General features: G+C 42.5%; 1 protein-coding gene across 1 annotated transcript in view; it reads right to left on the reverse strand.

The window, feature by feature from the left end:
- LOC135897895 (serine/threonine-protein kinase Pink1, mitochondrial-like) overlaps window positions 1–22626 on the reverse strand; it is an 88024-nt gene that overhangs the window by 28668 nt on the left and 36730 nt on the right. Inside the window, exons 4-5 of the mRNA XM_065426580.2 lie at window positions 15831–16002; window positions 11908–12078 (exon numbers count right to left, since the gene is read on the reverse strand). Coding sequence (XP_065282652.1) covers window positions 11908–12078; window positions 15831–16002 — 343 coding nt within the window. The remainder of the gene's footprint in view (window positions 1–11907; window positions 12079–15830; window positions 16003–22626) is intronic.

Here is a 22626-nt window from a genome sequence, read left to right on the forward strand (position 1 = left end):
GTCTCAGGATCCGGATCCGCCGTTATTACCTGCCCTAAGTAGATGTATTCTCTTACCACTTCCAGTGCCTCGCTACCTATTGTAAATTGCTGTTCTCTTCCAAGACTGTTAAACATTACTTTAGTTTTCTGCAGATTAAATTTTAGACCCACTCTTCTGCTTTGCCTCTCCAGGTCAGTGAGCATGCATTGCAATTGGTCCCCTGAGTTACTAAGCAAGGCAATATCATCCGCGAATCGCAAGTTACTAAGGTATTCTCCATTAACTTTTATCCCCAATTCTTCCCAATTCAGGTCTCTGAATACCTCCTGTAAACACGCTGTGAATAGCATTGGAGAGATTGTATCTCCCTGCCTGACGCCTTTCTCTATGGGGATTTTGTTGGTTTGCTTATGGAGGACTATGGTGACGGCGGAACCGCTATAGATATCGTTCAGTATTTTTTCATACGGCTCGTCTACACCCTGATTCCGTAATGCCTCCATGACTGCTGAGGTTTCGACAGAATCAAACGCTTTCTCGTAATCAATGAAAGCTATATGTGGGGGTTGGTTATATTCCGTACATTTCTCTATCACCTGATTGATAGTGTGAATATGGTCTATTGTAGAGTAGCCTTTACGAAATCCTGCCTGGTCCTTTGCTTGACAGAAGTCTAAGGTGTTCCTGATTCTATCTGCGATTACCTTAGTAAATAGTTTGCAGGCAACTGACAGTAAGCTGATCGGTCTATAATTTTTCAAGTCTTTGGCGTCCTCTTTCTTATGGATTAGGATTATGTTAGCGTTCTTCCAAGATTCCGGTACGCTCGAGGTCATGAGGCATTGCATATACAGTGTGGCCAGTTTTTATAGAAAATCTGCCCACCATCCTTCAACAAATCTGCTGTTACCTGATCCTCCCCAGCTGCCTTCCCCCTTTACATATCTCCGAAGGCTTTCTGCTTTCTTTACTTCTTCCGGCGTTACCTGTCGGATTTCGAATCCCTCTAGCCTATTTTCTCTTCTATTATCGTCGTGGGTACCACTGGTACTGTATATATCTCTTCGACAGATGGTAAGCGCAATCATCATTAGCTAGACTTGGCACACGACATATCGCTGCAACAAGTGTAGGGCGCGATCATTACATGGGAAAGAAAAAAATTTAATTTTGATGACAAAATTCAGTGGTGCAATCATTACGCTTGGACGATCATAATGCGAAGAAATACGGTATTGCGATAGCAATTACACGGGTGCTCCAGGTGCATTTCTGCCATCAGCATCACCATGAAGTTCTGTATAAAGCCCAAGGGCGATAAAACTGACGCAGCGCACCATATGCTGTATGTGCGAGTGAAATCATGCGAGGGTCAGCTGGCACTTGCGGCTCAATCTTGCACACACAACAGAGAAAAGTGGGAAGCAAGTGCGCCGTCATCCGTCGCGCACAAGGCTTTGGAAGGAAGGGGACGCATTCTGCTCTGGGCGGCCCGGGCAGCCGCACACGCCCGGCTGGGCTGCTGTATCTTGAAAACCATCTGCGACGGGTATAGAGTCCATGCTGCACTGTGTTTTTGCAGGTTAGTTCGTGCAGATGGGACCGGCAGCACGAGCGTCAAATCGCTCGATACTGCTGCCACGTTTCCTCACTGCAGCGTTCTGACAGCGAGTTTTCGTGGTCATCGAGTGAGCTGTGTTCATGTTTGCTTGAACGTGCGTGACACCATGCTTCATTTACTTAGTATGCTTATATTTACGAGTTTAAATGGCTGATAAAACTACTATCCTTACTTTGTATGGCTGGCAAAACTGCGACTTTTTCTTCTCACGCTTTCGCCACACCCTCCTCCTCCATTCCGCCTCATGGTTCCACTGCACCCTCCTCCTCCTCTGCTTTCCTCCTCACGCTTTCTTCGCTATCGCTGTCTTGCATCTCCCACTGCTCTCTGCGTTCACTCTTTCATTCTTGGTTGTGCTCATTCGCTCAGTCACGAGGGACGCCGACTCTCGTCACACGGACTACTAAGGCTACGTTCACATTAGGTAAGCAGAAAGAAGGTGGAAAGACCAAAGTCGGCGGAAAATCTTTTCCGGCATCTCAAAGATGTTTGTTTGTTTGTTTGTTTGTTTGTTTATTGGTTTCTTTCCAATACAAGGAAAAAGCGAAGGGAGAGCTAAAGGCTACTAGCCTGACGAGGCCCTCCCTCCGCATACAGTTTCGACAACATTACAAAAGAGATTTGAGAAGAACAGCACACACATTTGTAGTTACACTCTACACAGTTCTATGTCATAGAGGATCTAGTTCATATCACTGCACACAAATATATAAAACAGATTTCTTGTCATAGATGTGACAGAACGGGAAAAAAAACATATGAACGCAAATGCAAAATGTCAATCATCGTAGCGAACATATGAAAAAAGAGAAAAAAGGCGACATCCAACACACAGTAAAAGAGCACTGTTTTACAGACAAACGCTACATATGGTTTTAAATGAGATGTCACTGGTAGCGAATTTCTTTCTCGATAACCATAGTTTTGAGTGTTTTTTTCTTAATCGATTTGTTGAGGTCGACATCATCTGGAAGTTTATTTAGAAGCACCGGAATTTGGTAATTTAAATGTTGTTTTCCATAATTCGTGCGTGTTCGAGGCTTTCTGCGCTCTTGCCTTCGAAGGGCGAGCGTGTGTGTTTCAGCGGGATTGCTAAATGCGTGTAGTTTATGTTTTTGTACATACTGCAATAACTTGAAGCAATAAATTTCATCAGCTCTTAGCAGAGAATACTTTACAAACAGTGGACCTGTTGGCAAGTCTTGTGGGTGTCCTGCATATCTTTCGAGTAGGCGAAGTACACGCTTCTGAAACTTTAGTATTCGGAGGTAGTTTCTACTAGAGGTTGTACCCCAAACCAAAATACAGTAGGAAAGTCTGGAATAGAAGAGAGTATAATAAAGAGAAACTTTAAGCCACAAAGGTATAAGTGAGCTTATTCTATACAAGCAGCCAAGCGATCTACTGAGCTCCAAAGCAAGATTATCAATGTGGGTGTTCCAAGACAAATTTTCTTGGAACCATACTCCCAGAAATTTTTGCTTCACCTCTTGTTTTAACGGAGTGCCCCGAAAGGTAATATGAATATCATTCTTCATTGGCTTGTTAATCGGAGCGAATATAATATATTTGGTTTTATTAGTATTCAACTGTAACCTGTTGGCATGTAACCAGTCAGAAAGTGACTCCATATACTTATTAACAATCTCCTGAAGCTCTGTAAGGGTACGTGCAGTGAAGAAAATATTCGTGTCATCTGCGTACATTATTAGTTTAGGGGAATTATAGATGCTACAGAGATCATTAATATAGACTAAGAATAATAGCGGTCCAAGAATAGAGCCTTGAGGAACACCTTGTTTAATTACTATTTTTGTAGTCGTTCCTTGGTGGACACTTACATATTGAAGCCTATTGCTTAAGTAACTCTCTATCAGTTTAAGGACGACGCCGCGAACACCGTATCTTTTTAGTTTAATTAATAGCACATCATGACACACTGAGTCAAAAGCTTTTCGTAGATCTACAAACAGTCCTAGCGTGTAAAGCCTGTGCTCAAAGTTATGTATAATATCATGCTTGATACTGAGAAGTGCGTCCTCGGTAGATTTTCCTTTTTGAAATCCGAACTGCATGTCACTTATTACCCCATATTTCGCAAAGAATTTTTCTAGTCTTATATTTATGGCCCCTTCAAATACTTTCGATAGAACAGGCAGGACCGAGATTGGCCTATAGTTGCTTATGTCTCCTTCAGCACCACCCTTGTGAATAGGACAGATGCGGGCTATCTTGAGCGAGTCAGGGAAGATTCCAGTCTCAAACATTTTATTTATTATGTCTGCTAGGATGGGGGATAGGATTTCAGACACATGTTTAATTGGCATTGCTTTAATTTCATCAGAACCAGAAGCAACATCATTTCTAATCCCATTGATAAGTTTGTTGATTTCGTGAGGAGTTACTGGTGCGAGAACCATAGAGTTCACTATCGTAACGCTGTTATCAACCAAGTTATGCTCTTCATCATTTTCCTGCTCGTACACTGCGCTCGTGGCAAAGTAGGCGTTAAGGGCGGTGGCCGCTTCAAGACCGGTTAGTGTGCCTGTAGGTGTGACTATTTTTAGTACGGTACATTGTTCTTTCTTCCCAGTTAGATTTTTTACTTCATTCCATATTTTCCTAGGATCCTTACCTATTTTGGCAAAAACCTGTTCATAATATTCTACCTTAGCTTTTTTAATTTCACTGCTCAGTTTATTTCTATACTGTTTGAAAGTGATTAGGGCATCTGCTCCTCGCGTTTTTAAAAACATATGGAACAAACGGTTCTTTTTTGTTATTTTCTTTAATAAGGAGTTGTTAATCCAGGGCTTCCGTATTCTTTTACATCTTGGCCTACTCAGTTCCGTTGGAAATGCTTGATTGTAGCATGCAATAAGTTTATCAAGAAAAATATTGTACGCCTTACTAGGGTCGTCTTCTTTTAATACGCATGCCCAATCAACGGTAGCAACCAGAACGCAAAAGAGTTTCAATGACTGATCATTTATCCTGCGGATGATCTTCTTTGGTACATGACTACGTTTACCACACAAAGAGGGGATAAGACAAAAAGCTGGAAGGTGATCACTAATTCCTAGCGTCAGCAATCCAGCAGCACAATTCGGTGGGTGTATGTTCGTAATACATACATCAAGCAAAGTTGCAGTATTGGGTGTCACTCTTGTTGCTTCGACGATAGTGTTTACGCATGCGTAAGATGTGACTAATTCTGTCAGTTGTCTTGAAGGGGCATCATGCGATAGCATATCTATGTTGACGTCACCCATTATCACGAAAGACAGACCAGTACAAGTAAGGTGTCGCAGTAGATTGTCTAGGAACTCGAAGAAATTTGTTTTGTTACCTGCGGGTGGCCTATAGATAACGGCAGCTACATTATTTTCCACATGTATGGTAAGGCACTCAACATCATTGTTAACGACCGAAAAATCACGCAAAACTTCATGAGACATAGGTCGTTTGATGTACGCGGCTACGCCACCGCCCCTTCCATGCGACCTAACAGCACCTTGATAAGCATAGTTTTGAAAGAATGGGGGTTGTTCTTCAACTCTTAACCACGTTTCTGTGAATAACATCAAATTAAATTCAACGGTCAATGAAGTGAAGAAGTCGCGTAATTCTTCTTGTTTGTTTCTTATACTGCGCACGTTCAAGTGGAACACTCGCAATTGGTTCTGAGTAGTCTCTGCCAAAGAATTGAAGGCGTTTATAGTATAGTAGTGAGAAGAGTTTAAAGCTGCCATATTCTTGCTTGTTGCTATTTCTGGCATGTGGTTAATCACTTCACTTAGTTTCGCGGGACATTTTTTCCAGGTCACTCGTAGCGTTTATCCGCAAAGTTGCAGACTGTTCGTCCCTTCGAGCAAAGATTTTGCCACCGTTTGTCCACACAAACTTCCAGCCTACTTCACGCTTTTTCTTTGTCGCCGCACCGAGAAGCTGCTTACCATGACGGGTAAGATGCTCATTCACGTAGACTGGCTTAGATTCTTCAAAACCCAGTTTTGTAGTGTTAATCCGGATTTTTCTGGCCTTCTGAAGGACAGCATTGCGTTTTGTGCGTCGGACAAAACGAACGATGATATTTGTCTCATCATGTCTTGCAGTCGGCACTCTGTGGCATGCATCAATGTCGGCATCGGTAATTTCTTCATCCACAAGCGCACCAATCTTTTTAATTATGATCACTGGCTCGCCATCAAGTGGCACTCCCTTAATTTCGAGGTTATTTCCCCTCTGGTATTGCTCCAGCTCCTCGATGCGGCGTGACAGTCGCGCGTTGTCAGCCTTAAGATCTTTATTTTCTTGAAGCAAATTATGAATGTCATCTCTTAGTGTCCTTAGGTCCTGAATGTCTTCTTTCAGTGTCTTTACATCTTGCAAGCTATCTTTGATTGCCCTGAGCTCAGCTCTCAGCTCCCGCCGCAAGTCCTCAATCGCTTTAGCCATTTCCCCTGGCATAATAAATCGATGCAAAAGTAAACAAAGATTTACAACAAGTAAATCAGCAGCAGACTAGGCCACATGTACATTCGGCAGGTGTGTTCGGCAGCGGTGCACTGGTATTGTTTTGGAATAGCAAAGGACAATGCTTACCTGCAAAGAGCAGATATGAATCTCAGTGACGTTGAACACAGGTGCACCGCTGCCGAACTGCCGTGAGGAAGGATTCGGCGATCCCTTTTAAGCCCAGCAGAAGATGCTTGCAGCCCTCTGTCGTCGCAAAACCAATGCTTGCGGTTAACAGCCGATGTCTGGGGGGCGTCAGTCTTGCCTTCACGTCGATCCCAGCAGTGCGGTCTGTGCTGGCCGATAGCAATCTTCTACGGCTTCTGCGATGAAAGAACTGCAAAGAGCAGATATGAATCTCAGTGACGTTGAACACAGGTGCACCGCTGCCGAACTGCCGTGAGGAAGGATTCGGCGATCCCTTTTAAGCCCAGCAGAAGATGCTTGCAGCCCTCTGTCGTCGCAAAACCAATGCTTGCGGTTAACAGCCGATGTCTGGGGGGCGTCAGTCTTGCCTTCACGTCGATCCCAGCAGTGCGGTCTGTGCTGGCCGATAGCAATCTTCTACGGCTTCTGCGATGAAAGAACTGCAAAGAGCAGATATGAATCTCAGTGACGTTGAACACAGGTGCACCGCTGCCGAACTGCAGCGGTGCAGTTCGGTGCAACTTCACATTTAGCATATAGCATATCCCCCCAAAATAAGAAAGATCATAACGCTCTATGACAGAAGGGATTATGTCGCGTTCAATGAAAAGTTAACTCAGTTCAGTTACTCCTTTCTTGAAACGTTTCATTGTCGTTCTGTTGAAGATAACTGCTTAATGTTTAAATCAAAAATGCAAGAACTAACGAAAGCCCATATTCCTACCATCACCGTAACTGAATGGCCCTCATCCCCTTGGTTTAATAATGCATTAAAATGCCTGAACAATAAAAAGAAAAAGCTTTATCGTATCGCCAAGCAAGCTAACATGTCACGCGCATGGGAAAAGTAATGCTGCATTGACAAAATGTTTCAGTCACAAGCTAACAAAACTAAGCAATCATTCTTTTCAACCTCACTTCCTGATATGCTACGTAATAACCCTCATGAATTCTGGAAGGTTGTCAATCCATGCCCAAAGAAATCGATAAAAATACTTGACCAAAATGGCGTCCCTATCCCTGATACTGAACTTGCAACAACACTTAATTCAATATTCTGTTCAGTTTTCACAAAAGAATCTGAAGGCAATCTTCCTTATTTCCCTAACCCTCAATATCCTCTCATGCCAGCCATCACATTTGAACCTGATGGCATTTGCAGACTAATAGGATCTTTGAAGCTAACTTCACCGGCTGGCATTGACGAAATTAACGCAAAAGTGCTTAAAATACAAAAGATGTCACAGGTGTCATCTTATCACACAGTTTTCAACAGTCACTCTCGTCTGGAGTGGTGCCGCAGGAGTGGAAGACAGGTAAGATCATTCCAGTCCCCAAAAAACCTTATTCAACGTCATGTCTTGACTACCAGCCAATTTCCATTACCAGCGTTTGTTCCAAACTGATGGAGCATGTAATCTTTTCCCACATCATAAGATTTCTAATTTCTAACAACGTTTTTCATCATAGTCAGCACGGATTTCTTAAGAATTTATCTTGCGATACTCAGCTTGCACTCTTTATAAATGACATCAGTTCCCAATTAGACCTTAATGTACTCGTAGACTCATTGTTTTTAGACTTCGAGAAAGCTTTTTGCTAAGGTACCCCACAACCGTCTTTTCTTGAAACTTTCAGTCCTGAATCTCAATCCCCTAATTTATAATTGGTTGCGCAGCTTTCTGACCGCTCGGCAACAGTTCGTTTTTGCAAATAACTTTTCATCCCCTCTGTCTCCTGTGTTTTCTGGGATTCCTCAAGGTTCTGTTCTTGGCCCCCTCCTCTTTTTAATCTACATTAATGACCTTCCTAATGACACATCTTCTAACATAGGCCTATTTGCGGACGACTGTGTTATTTACCGACCCATTAACAATAGCTCAAATATCTCTGTCCTGCAGCGTTACTTACAAACAGTTGAAAAATGGTTTAAGACTTAGTTAATGTCATTAAATGTAAATAAAACCTCATTAATCTCTCTCAATCGTCAGCACCCACATATCTGTTAGGTAATTCAACAATATCATCTGTGACCTGTTATAAATACTTAGGGCTTATCTTAACGCAACACCTTTCATGGTCCTCTCACATCGCTAAATTAACTAACCAGGCTAACCGCACCTTAGGCTTTCTCCGGCGACATCTGAAATTTGCCCCTCCTCCGGTAAAAACTCTTGCCTACAAATCTGTGGTAAGGCCCAAACTTGAATACGCATGCTCAATTTAGGACTTTCATCATACTAATCTTTCTAACACGCTTGAATCTGTCCAAAACCGCGCAGCTCGATTTATCTTCCATGATTATTCTTCATATACTAGTGTCACAGTGCTAAAATCTAATGCGAATCTTCCTAGACTAGAAGTGAGACGTCAAGTGTCCAGACTCATTCTATATCACAAGTTTTATCATGCCCTGATCGGTAACAGCGTCATATCGCTAGCTCACTGCCATTCATCCCGGACCAATCATTCAAAGCCAGTGTACCCTCCGCATGTGCGCACATCATCCCATCTTCATTCGTTTTTTCCACGTACACCGAGAGACTGGAATGATCTGCCTGAAGAAGCGGCGGACCACTCCAGTGCGACTGCGTTCAGGACTGCCATTGAACACATTTTTCTTTGAAGCAGCCCACCCCTCACGTAAAACCCCTCTCTAGGGGCATTTGGGGAATGAATGAATGAATGAATGAATGAATGAATGAATGAATGAATGAATGAATGAATGAATGAATGAATAAATTTGTTTTGCCACCACCGTGGCCATAGCTGCCGCTTTTGCCCACATCCACCTAGTCTGTGTACGTTTATCTGTGTGATGGCACCCTTCATACTACCATTTCAAGCAGTATGTTCATTCGCTGACCCATCCATCATTAATAGCGATCATTTCATGCAACTTCGCATGCAGTCCAACTTTCTTCTGCTATGGAAAAGAAAGAAGGAATATTTTTGATACTTCTAGCTAGTTGTTTCCTAAAAGCGGACAATGAACAACGAAAGAAGCATACAACTGGGAAGTGGCGGCGATGGTGGAATCAACCGGCTTTGCAAAAAATTTCGGTCACGCTAGCGTTGGCACACCTTCAGCCCAGCGACGTTGAGTACTATCGCGAGTAAGTAATGCTGAAAGACTTGTTCTTGTAAAGCCAGTGACTCTTGTCATCTCTTGTCATAGAGCACAAGGTGGTATTTGAGTGCGTCGATCAGCATCACAGCCGACACGCTTAGTGTCATGTTAAGTTTTACGATCGGCTGTTTACGTGCTATTGCAGCTTTTGGTGAAGTGGAACGACTTTCCACTTCGGTGTAGCAAAAAAATAGGTCTGAGGCTGATCGAGCTCGCCACCTAGTTTTTCACCCATTTTGCCACCTAGGCAGATGAATAGTATTTAAGGTTGTCTCCACTTCCAGCCGCTTCAAGAGCAAGTGTGAACGTAGTCCAAGAGCTGCGCTCACAGTATCCTCAGTCTACTTTCCTTTGTGTTGCGCCTCAGCTAGGGAGTGCCGTGCCACTAAATACAGCCACCCTGGCTTTTCTAGCAGCAGTGACGACAGCAGGGACTGGCAGTGCATGCACCGACCACTTGCCGGAAGCATCGAAAAGTCCAGTGTTATAAGTGCGAAAATTATGAGAAACTTTGTGGGAGCTGCCACTGCATGGTGTGTGGAATGCGAACAACTGCACCCTTTTTCGGAGAACGAATCCGCTCACTGTTTGCAGCCACTGCCAGAGCACACATGCGGAAGCCGTTCTGGTGCAGCATGGTGCAATTTCGGTCAATTTTCTGTGTTTGGCAGAGGAATTGGCATTTGTATCAAAATGGCGCAATTGGCGCAGGAGTACCACTCCCGCCCATCACTTCCTCCTCCTACCCTCCTCTTACGTGCTTGATTGCATTGCTGTGAGCTCGCTCCACTCCCCACTTTCTTCTTGCTGGCAGGAAGATGGCACTCGTCAAGTCACCATCCTCCTAGACTCACACTCACTCACACTCAAAGCCTACAGTGCGCGAGGATCAATAGGATCTATCTTACTGCACTTGGACTTTATACGGAACATGACACTGCTCTGCTTTGGCAGTCGCTCTTGGTCGCGCAGTACGCAATTAGAGAGGTGCGTTCACAAGCAGCCACTTGTAATTTAACCATTCAACCATCTGAGTCTGCAGAAGCTTCCATTTACTCTTGATATTCCTTTACTGCTGCAGCAAAATTTCGTTATATTGAAACTGTGTATAAACAGTTTGTCATTTGAGGTTCTAAATATGCAGTGTTTTATAGACAAGTCATGAAGTTTGTTATATTGAGAATTTCGTTATATTGAAGTTTGTTACATGGAGGTTTAACTGTATTTTGTTGTCACAAGAATTGTGTTGTTATCGAATTTCGTTAACTCTAGTTCTGACTGTACTTAAATTTTATCTTTCATGCTTATAAGTGCAGTCACTGATATATTTTTCATAAACAGAAGGGCAGTAAAATTTTATTATTCTTGGGAAATCAGAAAAAAAAAAGAATTTCCAGGAGAAAAGAAATCTTATTTTGCTGAACTTGAGAGTCAGTGACCAAAGATATGGTTCCAAGCCGTATACGCAATATCTTCACATTGGTGGTACAAAGCGAAGACTGAAGCTTTCATGTTCACTCCACCGCTGTGACTGATACTGCTGCCTGCTGTGGGATGATGCTGTCATGAAGAGCACTGGCGGAGGAAAGCGAATGCTTCAACTGCCTTTCCCTTCAACGCATCTCTGAAGCTTGAGATTAACCGAACTCCACTTCTAAAGGAGCGGAAAGACAGTGCAAATAAAACCACAACCACCTTGGCTTGTCTAACCATTACATGCACCGCAGATTTATCTTCAAGGTAAGGCGTACTGACAGCCCTGCACAGCCACGGCTGTGCTAGAGGAAGCGGTGCCAGCTGCCGTGGCGGGCACCTACTGCTTTCAATCATGCGTGCCTTGCGCATTCTTTTGTTTACATGGGATGTAGTGGCCAGAAAACGTATGAGATCGAAGTTCGGTGACGTGCTGAACGTTGGTGCTGAAAAATCTTGTTTTCGAGGAACATATTAAACTGTAAAACTAAAGCATAACTGTATTCAGCCAATTTTGTGCCCTAAAAGGCCAATGTTAGCACTGAGAAATTCTAAGGAACAAATCATATCAATGAGGTTCTATTGTATAAGTGAATTTTGCCTTCAGGTGCTACTTTATGGCAGCATAAATTTTGGCTTGTGGTGTGTCTTCATGGCAGCATGGTCCTTTACTGTTAAATTTTTCTAAGTCTTAGGGCAGAATTATATGCACAAAAATACGATATGCATCAACTGCCAGAGTTTATTCGTTGCTACAACCTGTGCTACGATATTAAATGTAGCCCACCGGAAATATTATGCTGCTGCCACCATATTGAAACTGCAATTGAATCTATGAGCCTCGCACATAAGGCGTGGGTAACATTGAGGCTAAGGATTCTGGGGAAAAAACCTCGCTTATTCAAATACATATAGTAATCTTGTCAGCTCAATAAATCGTTTAGTAGAGGGTCAGTGCCCATGTTGTCAGCTTCGCACAGTTTTTTTCCTTTTTGAGGAGGTCAATTATCATCTGTCATGAAAGGAGGGGCCTCACCTGCGCATCACCAGGTAGAGGGTGGCGTTGCGCCCGCAGCCTCGGGGGTGCAGGCGAGGAGACAGGGCGCTGGGCCAGAGCACGGTGGCACCAGGCAGCAGGGACACCGAGTCCGCAAATGCCACTGGCATCTCCACTACATTTGCGTGGGGGGGCAAACGGCAGCGCCACCTGTTGTTCACCAAGCAGCAGCACAGATTACTCTAGAAATATTCAACCCTTTTAATGTAGAAAAGTAAAACTGAAGATGCTTACACAGGCTTGCTTTTGTTGTCTGTTTCACATACAGTCACCGAACAACAAATTCGACAGCGATAATACGGACATACTCGGTCATTCAGACAGCTTCACGGCACTGCCAATAGCCCCATAGACTTAATGTGTAAAGACAACCGATACTTTGCCGATACGTGTGGGACATCAAAACAAAAGACAGAGCAAGCCAAACACACCAAACTCAATTTTTTCTCGTGAGCACATTACGTGCAATGAAACAGTTTCTGCCATATTAGTAATGAACAATACCATTAATACTGCCAAGTTTGCAGCAATAATGTAGCCATGTCCACTTTGAGGGGATAGAAACAGAGATGGGCACGCTTAGCTGCCAGTGGCAAAAACACGTGGCAGGCATGCTGCGAAAACTGCAGCATTTGTCTTCACTACAATCCTAATATGGGACGTTTCTGCTAAGGGTTGGCGAATGTCTTAGCTGTGTTACAAGTGCCAGCGTATGGATAGGGTACACTTCTAACGTATCAATGCAAATGTGGCTACTGTCGTTGGTGCCCGTGATTTGTTGCGTGCCTAAGAGTGCAGACGAGAGGAACCGAAATACTTTTTTTGCTGTTGTTGTTGACCACAACCATTATAAAGCTTACAAATAATAAAGCCAAGGCAAGTTTGGTTGTAGATTTTTTGTTCTTGGAAGTGCAGAAAGTGATGAAAGGAACAAAATGGGGCATCTGCTTAAGAATCTGTTCAGTGCATGCAGACCGCTTGGTAAATCTTGAAGAGTCGTTCGCAAAGCATTCGACAGATGGTAAGCACGATCACCATCAGCTAGACTTGGCACCGACATATCGCTGTGGATAGTTCGGGGTGTGATCATTACGCGGGAAAGAAAAAAAATCGAATTTTGCCGACAAAATTCAGGGGCGCGATCATTACGCAACTGCTATCATTATGCAAGTAAATACGGTGTGTCTTGAACTTGTATAGAATAACAGTGCACGTTTCATTCTTAACAATTACAATCGCACAGCCGGTATCACATCAATTAAAAACATCTTCGCAACTTCCACCTCTTCATCCATATTTCCACCTTTTCTTTTTCATAAGATGTGCCATACATTTACTCGCCTAATGAGCGCACTTTCTTTGCAGAAAAATTTACGCAAAGTTGGAGGGTGTGTTTGTTATGCAGGGTAAAATTTAGAAAAAGTTTTTTCCCGTGGTCACTTCTAAAGTAGAAGACATATGATATAGTTCAGCTTTCGATATGGCGTGACCAGATCCGAAGTGTTTAGCCATGCCATAGTGCTGGGCTGGATGTCCAGCATGCAACAAACTGGGCAGATTTTCATTGCCCGACCCATCCGACAACCACACCATCATTTGGTCACAGCCAATGACAGCGCAGCTAGCGTGTGATGTTCTCCGACGTTCCCTCCAAAGAGGTAGCATTAGTAAGGCGGTTTCTCGCCGCTCCGATCCTCCCGGTTCAGGTGTTCACCTGCATTGCTGATCATGGTGTCACAAAAATAGGGTACGATTTGTTTCTGAGCTGAAACAATTACTAATGGAATAAAGTTACCTTGAAAGTGCACCTGTTCTGCAAAGCAGTGCCCAGTACTAAGCCACTGGCAACATGGGCAGCCGCGATGCGAAGGCCTTTGGCAGGTGACAGCACACACCAACCGTCTCAGCGAGGCTGCTCACTTAGCTTGCATGTTTGCTCTTTGCATTGATGGCACCGAGTAAACCAATAGGATTTAATTACGCAAGACATAAGTGTCCAATGCTTAATCATGTTGGTAAAATAGGCACTCTTTTAAGGACTTAGGCTGGATTGCAAGCATCACTGGCCACAATGTCTGCTGAGCTAGGCCTACCGGCCCTGTAATTGGCTGTCAAAGGAGCCGTCAGTGGATGTTGTTGTGAAATGTTTATCATGGCATGATTATAGGCATAATTATACTGACAGGCAAGCATGATTCAGGCATAATTATATTGACAATGTGTATGCAAAGCGAAGCAGCAACGGTTGTTTGTTTTGTACCTCTTGACAAGGATACGGAGTCTTAAGGTGTACAAGCCGAGGCGCTGGACTTGGCAGGGCTAATATGGGTGTCACACGGTGTAAATTTGATCGCATTTTGTGTGAAAACCACAATGTACAATGCTTATCTGAGAATACAAGCCATTTAGAGGGGTTTGACGATCTCCAGTAACTTGTATAGCTGCAGTGAGAAAAGCTCACTGAACTAACTTCAAACTGCATTGAGTTAAACCACTAGGCACCATCACTATTGTGTATGAAGCTGTGTTCCAACAAAAATTCAAACACAGCTTTGCCGTATTGAATGTGCCGCAAGCCCTTCTGAAGTACTGCCTGCCCAATAACCTTGGTGCCATGGCAGACAACGCCATTCACAAGAGTGACGTCAGCAATGACGACGAGTAAATTGTGCATGCACATGTCTTACACTGCATATTGTGACAGCAACTCACAGTAATGATGAATAAAATGCCCGTTTTTATGCGCTGTTTCCCATTTCTCTGCAGCACCACTTCACATTTATAATCGTAATACAAATTTTTCTTTTTTGAGAGATGAAAAGTTGCCCCCTAACATTATATCCGTGGTCACTATTACTTTTCGTGCAAACAGGCACTACAACTACCATATTTACTCGGGTCTAAGCCGATACCTGGAAATCTAAAAGCCTAAAAGAATAAAAAATCCTACAGTGTAAGCCGACCAAAATAAAGCAAAAACCTTTTGAAGTCTCAAACAATGTTTATTTCGAACACGTGACACTAGCAGTGAATATGCATAGCTTACTGCATGCAACCAGTAACTTATCATCATCCATGTCAAGATCATTGGATTCCTCATTGCTCTCCTCCTCCCACAATGGAGGAGAGCAATGAGTAGTGATACAACACTTTCTAAACACGCACATGATGACAGCAGCCAGGATGTCCTCCCATGCAGACGAAATCTAGCTTGCCACCTGACCTAGCAATGTGCGCTTTATGTGACCGGACAGCCGCACGGGCCAAATCCTCGAATCTAAGCCGACCCACGAGCTTTGTATCCCGCTGTTTTTTTTTAGTCGGTTTGCAGTCAAATAAATATGGTGCTTGGGAGGTGCTGATTTTCCATGCAAATGAGCATGATGCTATCCATATTCTTTCTAAGGATTACTAGAGACGATTACAGAGTGAATGCATAAGATGTACGAAATAAACAGTTACTACGACTGTCTATGTTATTTTATTTATATAACAGCAGACCAATACAACGGTCCAGCTAGGAGGTAAAAGAAAGCACTATATAAATGACAACATAAAAAGAAACAGTACAAAACATTGAAGAACATTGAAAAAATATCTACAGCCTTTCTGCATAGCCAAGGAAGAAAAAGCACTAAGTCAAAACAACACAAAAATAGTATGATGCACTATAACATTAAATACCAAAGAAATGCTCAAGTTTTTGCACAATACCACTGGAAGTAAAAATATCCTGTGGTGATCGAATTCCACACTGTCCCTGTTCCTGGAGAAAAAGTACTTACAGGTATTGATTCTGGCGAATGTATACAAGTGATATTGGCCCAACTGGCAATGCAGCTGCATCACTGGCACTGCACGTGCCCAACAAGGAACAGGTGCAGCTTTGTCAAGACACTCACGAGCCTGCGGGCAGCAGCTGGTTGACCAGCACGGGCAGGCACTCCTTCTGCAGCGAGTCCCAGATGGAGGCTGCATTGGAGGCTGCGTAGTAGTTGAAGAGGACCTTGACGGCCAGGTCAAAGGGGGGCCCATCACTTGCCAACTCCTTCATGGCAGCCGCAGGGGAGAACTCTGCAACATCCACGCACACATACAGAGGCCCATTTGCACCAGGAATGAATGAGTGAATGAATGTTTAGTTCATGCTGAATACAATTTCAAGAAAGGTGCTGGAGCAAAAGGCACACAGTGCCTGACAGGGGCCCCTCTACCCGCAAAATATTCGTGTATTATACATTATTTAGTGGCAGTTCATCGGCAGTGAGCGAACACACATAACGTTACATATTTTCACACATTGTACATGACCTTAGAACAACAGAAATTGACAAATTATTGGTTTACAGTCGGTTTACTAATATAGACGGTGAAATAATAAATGTTCCCCTTTTTCCCCTCTGCCCCTTTCCTCTCCCTGTCCACAAGCAATAAAGTAAAGGTTGTACATGCAAATTATCATAGTACACTAAAATGCAGCATGTGACCATGAATGTGTATGTATGCACATAAAAGAGAAAGAAAAGAAAAAAAGCAATTTATAATACATTTATGCTACAATAATCACTCTCTCAAACACTGTGTTAAAAGCCATCGCAGCGAGAGCATCACTGCCGTAGCAGCAGCAGTGTCATTATATAGCATGCATCTAAGCAAACTTCCTTGGTTTCACAGGTCAGTTGCTTTTATTCTCGATATTTTTTAGAATTTGTCAATTCCTGCAACTGCTGCTGCTACTAATGTTGCTGGTATCGTGTTTCCCTGCTTCTGTGCTCACATTGTGTTCACTATTTAGCCATCCTTGTAATGCCGACAAATGCTGAACTTTGTAAGCGAATGGACGAGCTAGAAGCTATATTCAAACATCGGTTGAAGGAATTAGTCGACCGGCTTGTTATTAGCATACAAACTAAGCTTCAGGATGCAGGCTTAGACGTCAGTGCAATGAGAACTGAAGTTGGTCACATGGATGACAGCCTAAAGCTTCTAAACGAAGTAGTAAAGTCAACCCGATTTCAACAGCTTGGGTTATCTGTGGCAAATGCGCTCTGAAAGCAGAAAACGAGACCTTTCAAAGGAAAGTCGCTGACCTTGAGCAAAACTCAAGATTAAGTAATTTGGAAATAAAGGGGGTGCAATGTACCCAGGGGGAGGATAGTACCGCAATCCTGACTGCCATCGGTGACAAAATCGACTGTACAGTCTCAGCCACTGATGTTGACACAGTTCATCGCGTACCAGCAAAGTCTGGTCCAACGAATATAATCGTGCGGTTTTGCTCTTAAGCAAAAAAACTGAATTCATGAAGAAGGCGCGAAGAGCCCTATTGAATACACGAAGTATAGGGTTTTCGGGAGAGCACTCGCAGGCGATATTCGTCAATGAGCATCTATCGCCAGACTATAAGCATTTGTTCCCCAGGACGCTTGCCTTAAAGAAGGAAAAAGGTTGGCAGTTCATCTGGATGGAAAATTGTCAGATCAAAGTGCAGAAATATCCCGATAGTCGGGTATTTCGCATCGCTTCTGATTCTGATCTATCTATCATTACCTAACTTTGCATAGGCCTTCCAACTTTCAATTCTTAAGTCGTGTCCAATGTCCAATGGCTTCGTACTTTTCACCTGAAGAACTTGAGGCTTATTTTTCCTCACACTGCCATTCACTGATCCATTTCAATGCACGAAGTCTGGAAAAAAACATGGATGGCATCACAAATTTTTTATCCTCTACCCGTCATAATTTCTCTATTATTTGCATTAGTGAAACTTGGCTCTCCGCATATCACAATAACTTGTATAGCTTTCCTTCGTACTCATCTGAATACTGCCACCGTGATAACAGTAATCATGGTGGTGCTGCTATTTTTGTATCCTGAGAGTTGCGTTTTCATAGGCGATCTGACTTGACACTAAACGTGGCGAACTGGGAATCTGTTTGGGTCGAGTTTGACGATACATTTTTTTCACAAGATAAGAAAAACCTAATAGTTGGGAGCATCTATCACTCACCCTCATCATCTGGAAGCACATTTTGCTTAGCCCTAGGTAATTTGTTGCATAATTTAACATTCGAAGAGAAAAATGTCATTATCATTGGCGATATTACTATTAACCTTTTAGGTACATCCAACCCACTACTTAATGATTACGTTAGCTGCTTAAATGGTTTCGGATATGAAAACCTAATTACTGTTCCAACTCGTCCCACGAATAAACGGGGCATGCTTATCGACCACACATCAGCCAATCTTTTTACTAACCCTGACTGTGGTGCTGCTGAAGCTTCAACAACCGATCATTACCCAATATTCGTGCACTTAAGTGTTGGGCTGCTAAGCACGAGGTCGCGGGATCGAATCCCGGCCATGGCGGCCGCATTTCGATGGGGGCGAAATGAGAACTTCTACTGCTGGCACTACCGATGCAAGCTCCGCCAGAAAGATGTTTAATTCGTCAATTTTTATTGAATTAATTGCCGCTTCAGACTGGTCACCCGTAATGGTATGTGATAACCCTGAAACTACCTATAACACACTCTCACAAATAATTTCTAATGCTATTTCAGGTTCCACGGTACTACTGAATTGTAAAAAAACATTTTCAGCTCCTCGTAACTTGTGGTTATCTACGAGTTTGCTAAATTGCTTAAGGAAAAAAGATAACCTTTACAGAAAAACAAAAAAACAGCCATTTACCACTGCACTTCACGAAAGGTATAATAAATATTCTAACTTACTAGGAAAACTACTCAAACAGGCTAAAACGACATATTATGAAAATGAAATTAAGTCTGCAGGTAATGATGTCAAAAAGCAATGGAAAGTATTAAAACTCTTTTTTAGGTCGATCCAATGATAATTCCGAAATGACTATGATACAATCGGGGGATCTTCTCCTTGATAATGCCTTGGACATTGCAAACTCCTTCATTAATTTCTTCTGTGCAGATAATGAAGGGTGCGACAATTCATTGACCGAGACTTACTCCCGTGTGCCTTATAGCTTTTTCCTTCATCCTGTGACACCTGAAGACATAGTCACAGTCATTTTCAGTCTAAAAAGTACACGGCCTGGTCTTGATGACTTCAGCCCATCTCTCATAAAAATAATAGTGTACCTAATATCTGAAATATTCTGTCACATAGTGAACCTTATCTTTAAAACAGAAATCTATCCAAGTTCTTTGAAAAAGGCCAAAATAATTCCTGTTTTCAAGAAGGCAGATAAGCATCTAACATCTAACTACCGTCCTATTGCTATACTTTCATTCTTTAGTAAAATTATCGAAAAAATAATCATAACATGCTTATAAAGTTATTTATCAAAACTTCATATATTATCATGAAACCAATTTGGGTTTATGGAGGGTTACTCAACTGATTTGGCATTAATATTTCTAACAGACAAGATTCGGCAGGCAATTGACACTGGAAATTTTGCTGGCGCATTATTTATTGACCTTTCTAAAGCACTCAATTCACTTGTTCATAGCATCTTTTTTGCTAAATTAGACTCTTTTGGTAAACTGGCCCAGCACTGCGATTATTACGTAACTATTTGAAAGATAGAGAATATACTGTATCAAAATCCAGCACTTACTTGCACCCTAACACAACTAACATTGGTGTGCCACAAGGATCTATATTAGGACATCTCTTGTTTTTACTGTACATTAATGACCTCCCACAGTACCTAAAGTGCTCTGACTGTATCCTTTACGCTGACGACACTACCATCTTCTCCTCAGACAAAAGTCTCGATTCATTAATGTGCAAGCTTAACTGCTGCTCGCTCTCATGAGCAGCAGTCCTTGAGATAGTTACTCGGGCTAGCTTCCCACGCTAAGCCTGCCGCGCTCGCACCTGTTTAAGGTTTTCCTAGACTAGAGCCGCTCGAGTTCGCTCGATTCAAACTAAACTATGCCCACGCAGCCTTGAGCGATCAGAACGCACGTTATCTGCGCTTGGCCGGCAGAGAAGGGGGGCTTTGTTCCAGCCGCAAAGCACTCTATGTCTCAGTAAGGTGCCTGGCGTGGTCTTGTGCGGACGCCGTCCTCTCAGTGAGCGCATATTCCCTCGCAAAGCATACTTATTTCAGGGGAATTTTCTATCTACTACCAAAACCTGGAACTAATTATGGTAAACTTAATGCTAATTTTTGAGCCACACTACTTTGGAACTCATTACAGTGAACTCTCACTTCAGTGAACTTCAAAGGACCAAAGGAAATAGTTCACTTAACTGAAAGTTCACTAAACTGAATATTCACTAGACCAACATAAGACATGGCATACAGAGTCAAAAGTGTAAAGTGCAATGCATGGAGCAAAGGACAAGGCACCCATAGTGTTATACCCGTGTCACACGGGTATTTGGAAGGCCTTCCAACCGATAGTCAGTTGACTCAAAGGTCAAGTTCGAGCTGCTACATGGGCGGTTTCGAAGGCCGACGAGTCAATAGTCGATAGAGTTAACGGAGCACCCGACAGCTCTATCGGAATGTCGATGGCCTTTGAGCAACGGAAGCGGAAACAGCGCCAACATGCCCTGTCGTTCAGTGTGCTCGTACTCACGGTTAGAAGGAACAAATTAAACCAAACACTCTAAAAAAACTATATATGAGTGTTATTCATTATTCAATAAAGTGTTTTTGCCACTTGACATGTGCAAAAACACAACAAAACGGCAGCCGCATCGAACGGTGCAAACATTGCCGCAGTTTCGCTACTCAACAACTTAGAAATTATACATAATATATGTATGGTAATGTATAAACATTCTTTTTAATGTATAAACAAACATAAAAGAAATTACAGTCCTTTTAAATGGTTTTATTGTTGTTTAACTTTTCGTGACATGAAAACAATAATAAAGATCCACAGCACCACACAATTTTGCGAGAAACACCTGAACCACTCAACAGCCTTTCAAAAGTGCCGTGTAGCGGCGCGACAACTCCTTTGAATCGATAGAGTTGGGACGTTTCAAAGGCCGTTGACTGGAAAGCCTTCCAAATGTGCCCGTGTGACACAGCTATTAGAAATGTGTGAAATGCAATTTGTACATATCAACAAGTACAAGGTTCATAACAATTATAATGCTGCCTTCCTCACTTAGAAAAAAAATCTATAATCTACTTCTGCATTTGTACTTTTAAAGCACAGGAAGTAACAAAACTGTCCAAAGAGTCAATGTTTTTGTACACTTCTTCTGGCACAGCTTGCTGTTGAGACACAAAGTCTCTCCACTTTCCAATGTACCCTACAACCTCAGCTAGAGTTATAGGGCTTGAAATGGGCTCGGGAGTTGCCTCTTCTTCGAAAGAAAGAGACGACGACCATGCCACGACTAGCCGGTCGGAAAAAACACACACCACGTGGTTTGTGGTGTGACAGATCGCCACTTTGCTCTGGCAGCGTTCTAAGCGCCAGCGATGTTACTTCGTTCATGGCCTCCGAGATTACATGCTTGCTCGTTTTGTGCGGGCGATCTGGGAGGCCATGCTTCGTTGCTGTTTGTTTTCCGCGCCGCCGCTTTGCCCCAGGGGTACTGTAGCGCCAGCGACGCTACATTGCCGCTGGAGCAGCGGTTTGATGAGGGCGGGCATCGGTTCTGATTGTAAAAATAATCCTTGGTCCTCTGAGCGAGTTCGTTAAACTGAAATATTGACTGTTCTGGAATTGGTTTAAGTGAAACATTTTTGCATAGAATATATAAGAAAACTGCCGGGGATTTTTAAAAAGTTAGTTATTCTGAAATATTCGATAAACAGACACTCGCAAAACTGAGAGTTTACTGTACCGTCTCACATTAAGGTACTCTTCATTTTTACACATTCAAATCAAGCGCTCGTAAATTTGTACACTCAATATAACAATTTTATTGTTTTCATTATATTAATAAGTGCTTTGTGTCATTAAATATTTTACAGCGTTAGCTAGTAACTAACTTAATATGGTGTCTTGCGTGTTTGCATATAGCTGCTTTATACTTACATATCCTACTCATTTGTCATGGGAGGTCCCCTGTACCGTCTGTTGACTATGGGACCTCCCTCTGTATGTATGTATAATCCCCATTTGTAACATTATTATTATGCACAATGAAGAACTCTCAGAAAAACAATTCCTTCACGTGGTTTTTGAAGGCGTTTCTAGTCATAGTGAAATCAATGTTATCTTCTAGCTTATTTAGGATTCTTAGTACTTGGTACCTGGTTGTTTGTTTACCATAATTGGCCTTTGTGTTTAGTGTCCATTTTTTAGTCTCATATCGTGAGGAACTTCATTAATGTTTTTGTGTATATATAGTGCATTGTTATATATGTACTGTAGTAGTTTAAAATTATAAACGTCATTAGCTTTAAGCATTGGGTATTTAAAAAATAATGGTAATGTGCTTAGTTCATAACATGGTCTCTGATAGTTTTCATAAATGCGCAATATCTTCTTTTGCAGTATAATGAACCTGTTGTAGTTAGTTTTTATTGTGGTGCCCCATATTAATATGCCGTACGATAATCTGGAGTAGAACAGTGAAGTATATATGTTTTGTTTCAGCCAGATAGGTATTAAGTGTGCGATTTTATACAAGCATCCAACAGATCAGGAGAGTTCAGTAGCTAAGTTATTACCGTATTTACTTGCACAAAGATCGCACTTTTTTGTAAAAAAAATAAGACGCAAATTCAGGCGTCCA

The sequence above is a fragment of the Dermacentor albipictus genome, chromosome 2 (assembly GCF_038994185.2).
Source record: "Dermacentor albipictus isolate Rhodes 1998 colony chromosome 2, USDA_Dalb.pri_finalv2, whole genome shotgun sequence".
NCBI classification, from domain to species: Eukaryota; Metazoa; Arthropoda; class Arachnida; order Ixodida; family Ixodidae; genus Dermacentor; species Dermacentor albipictus.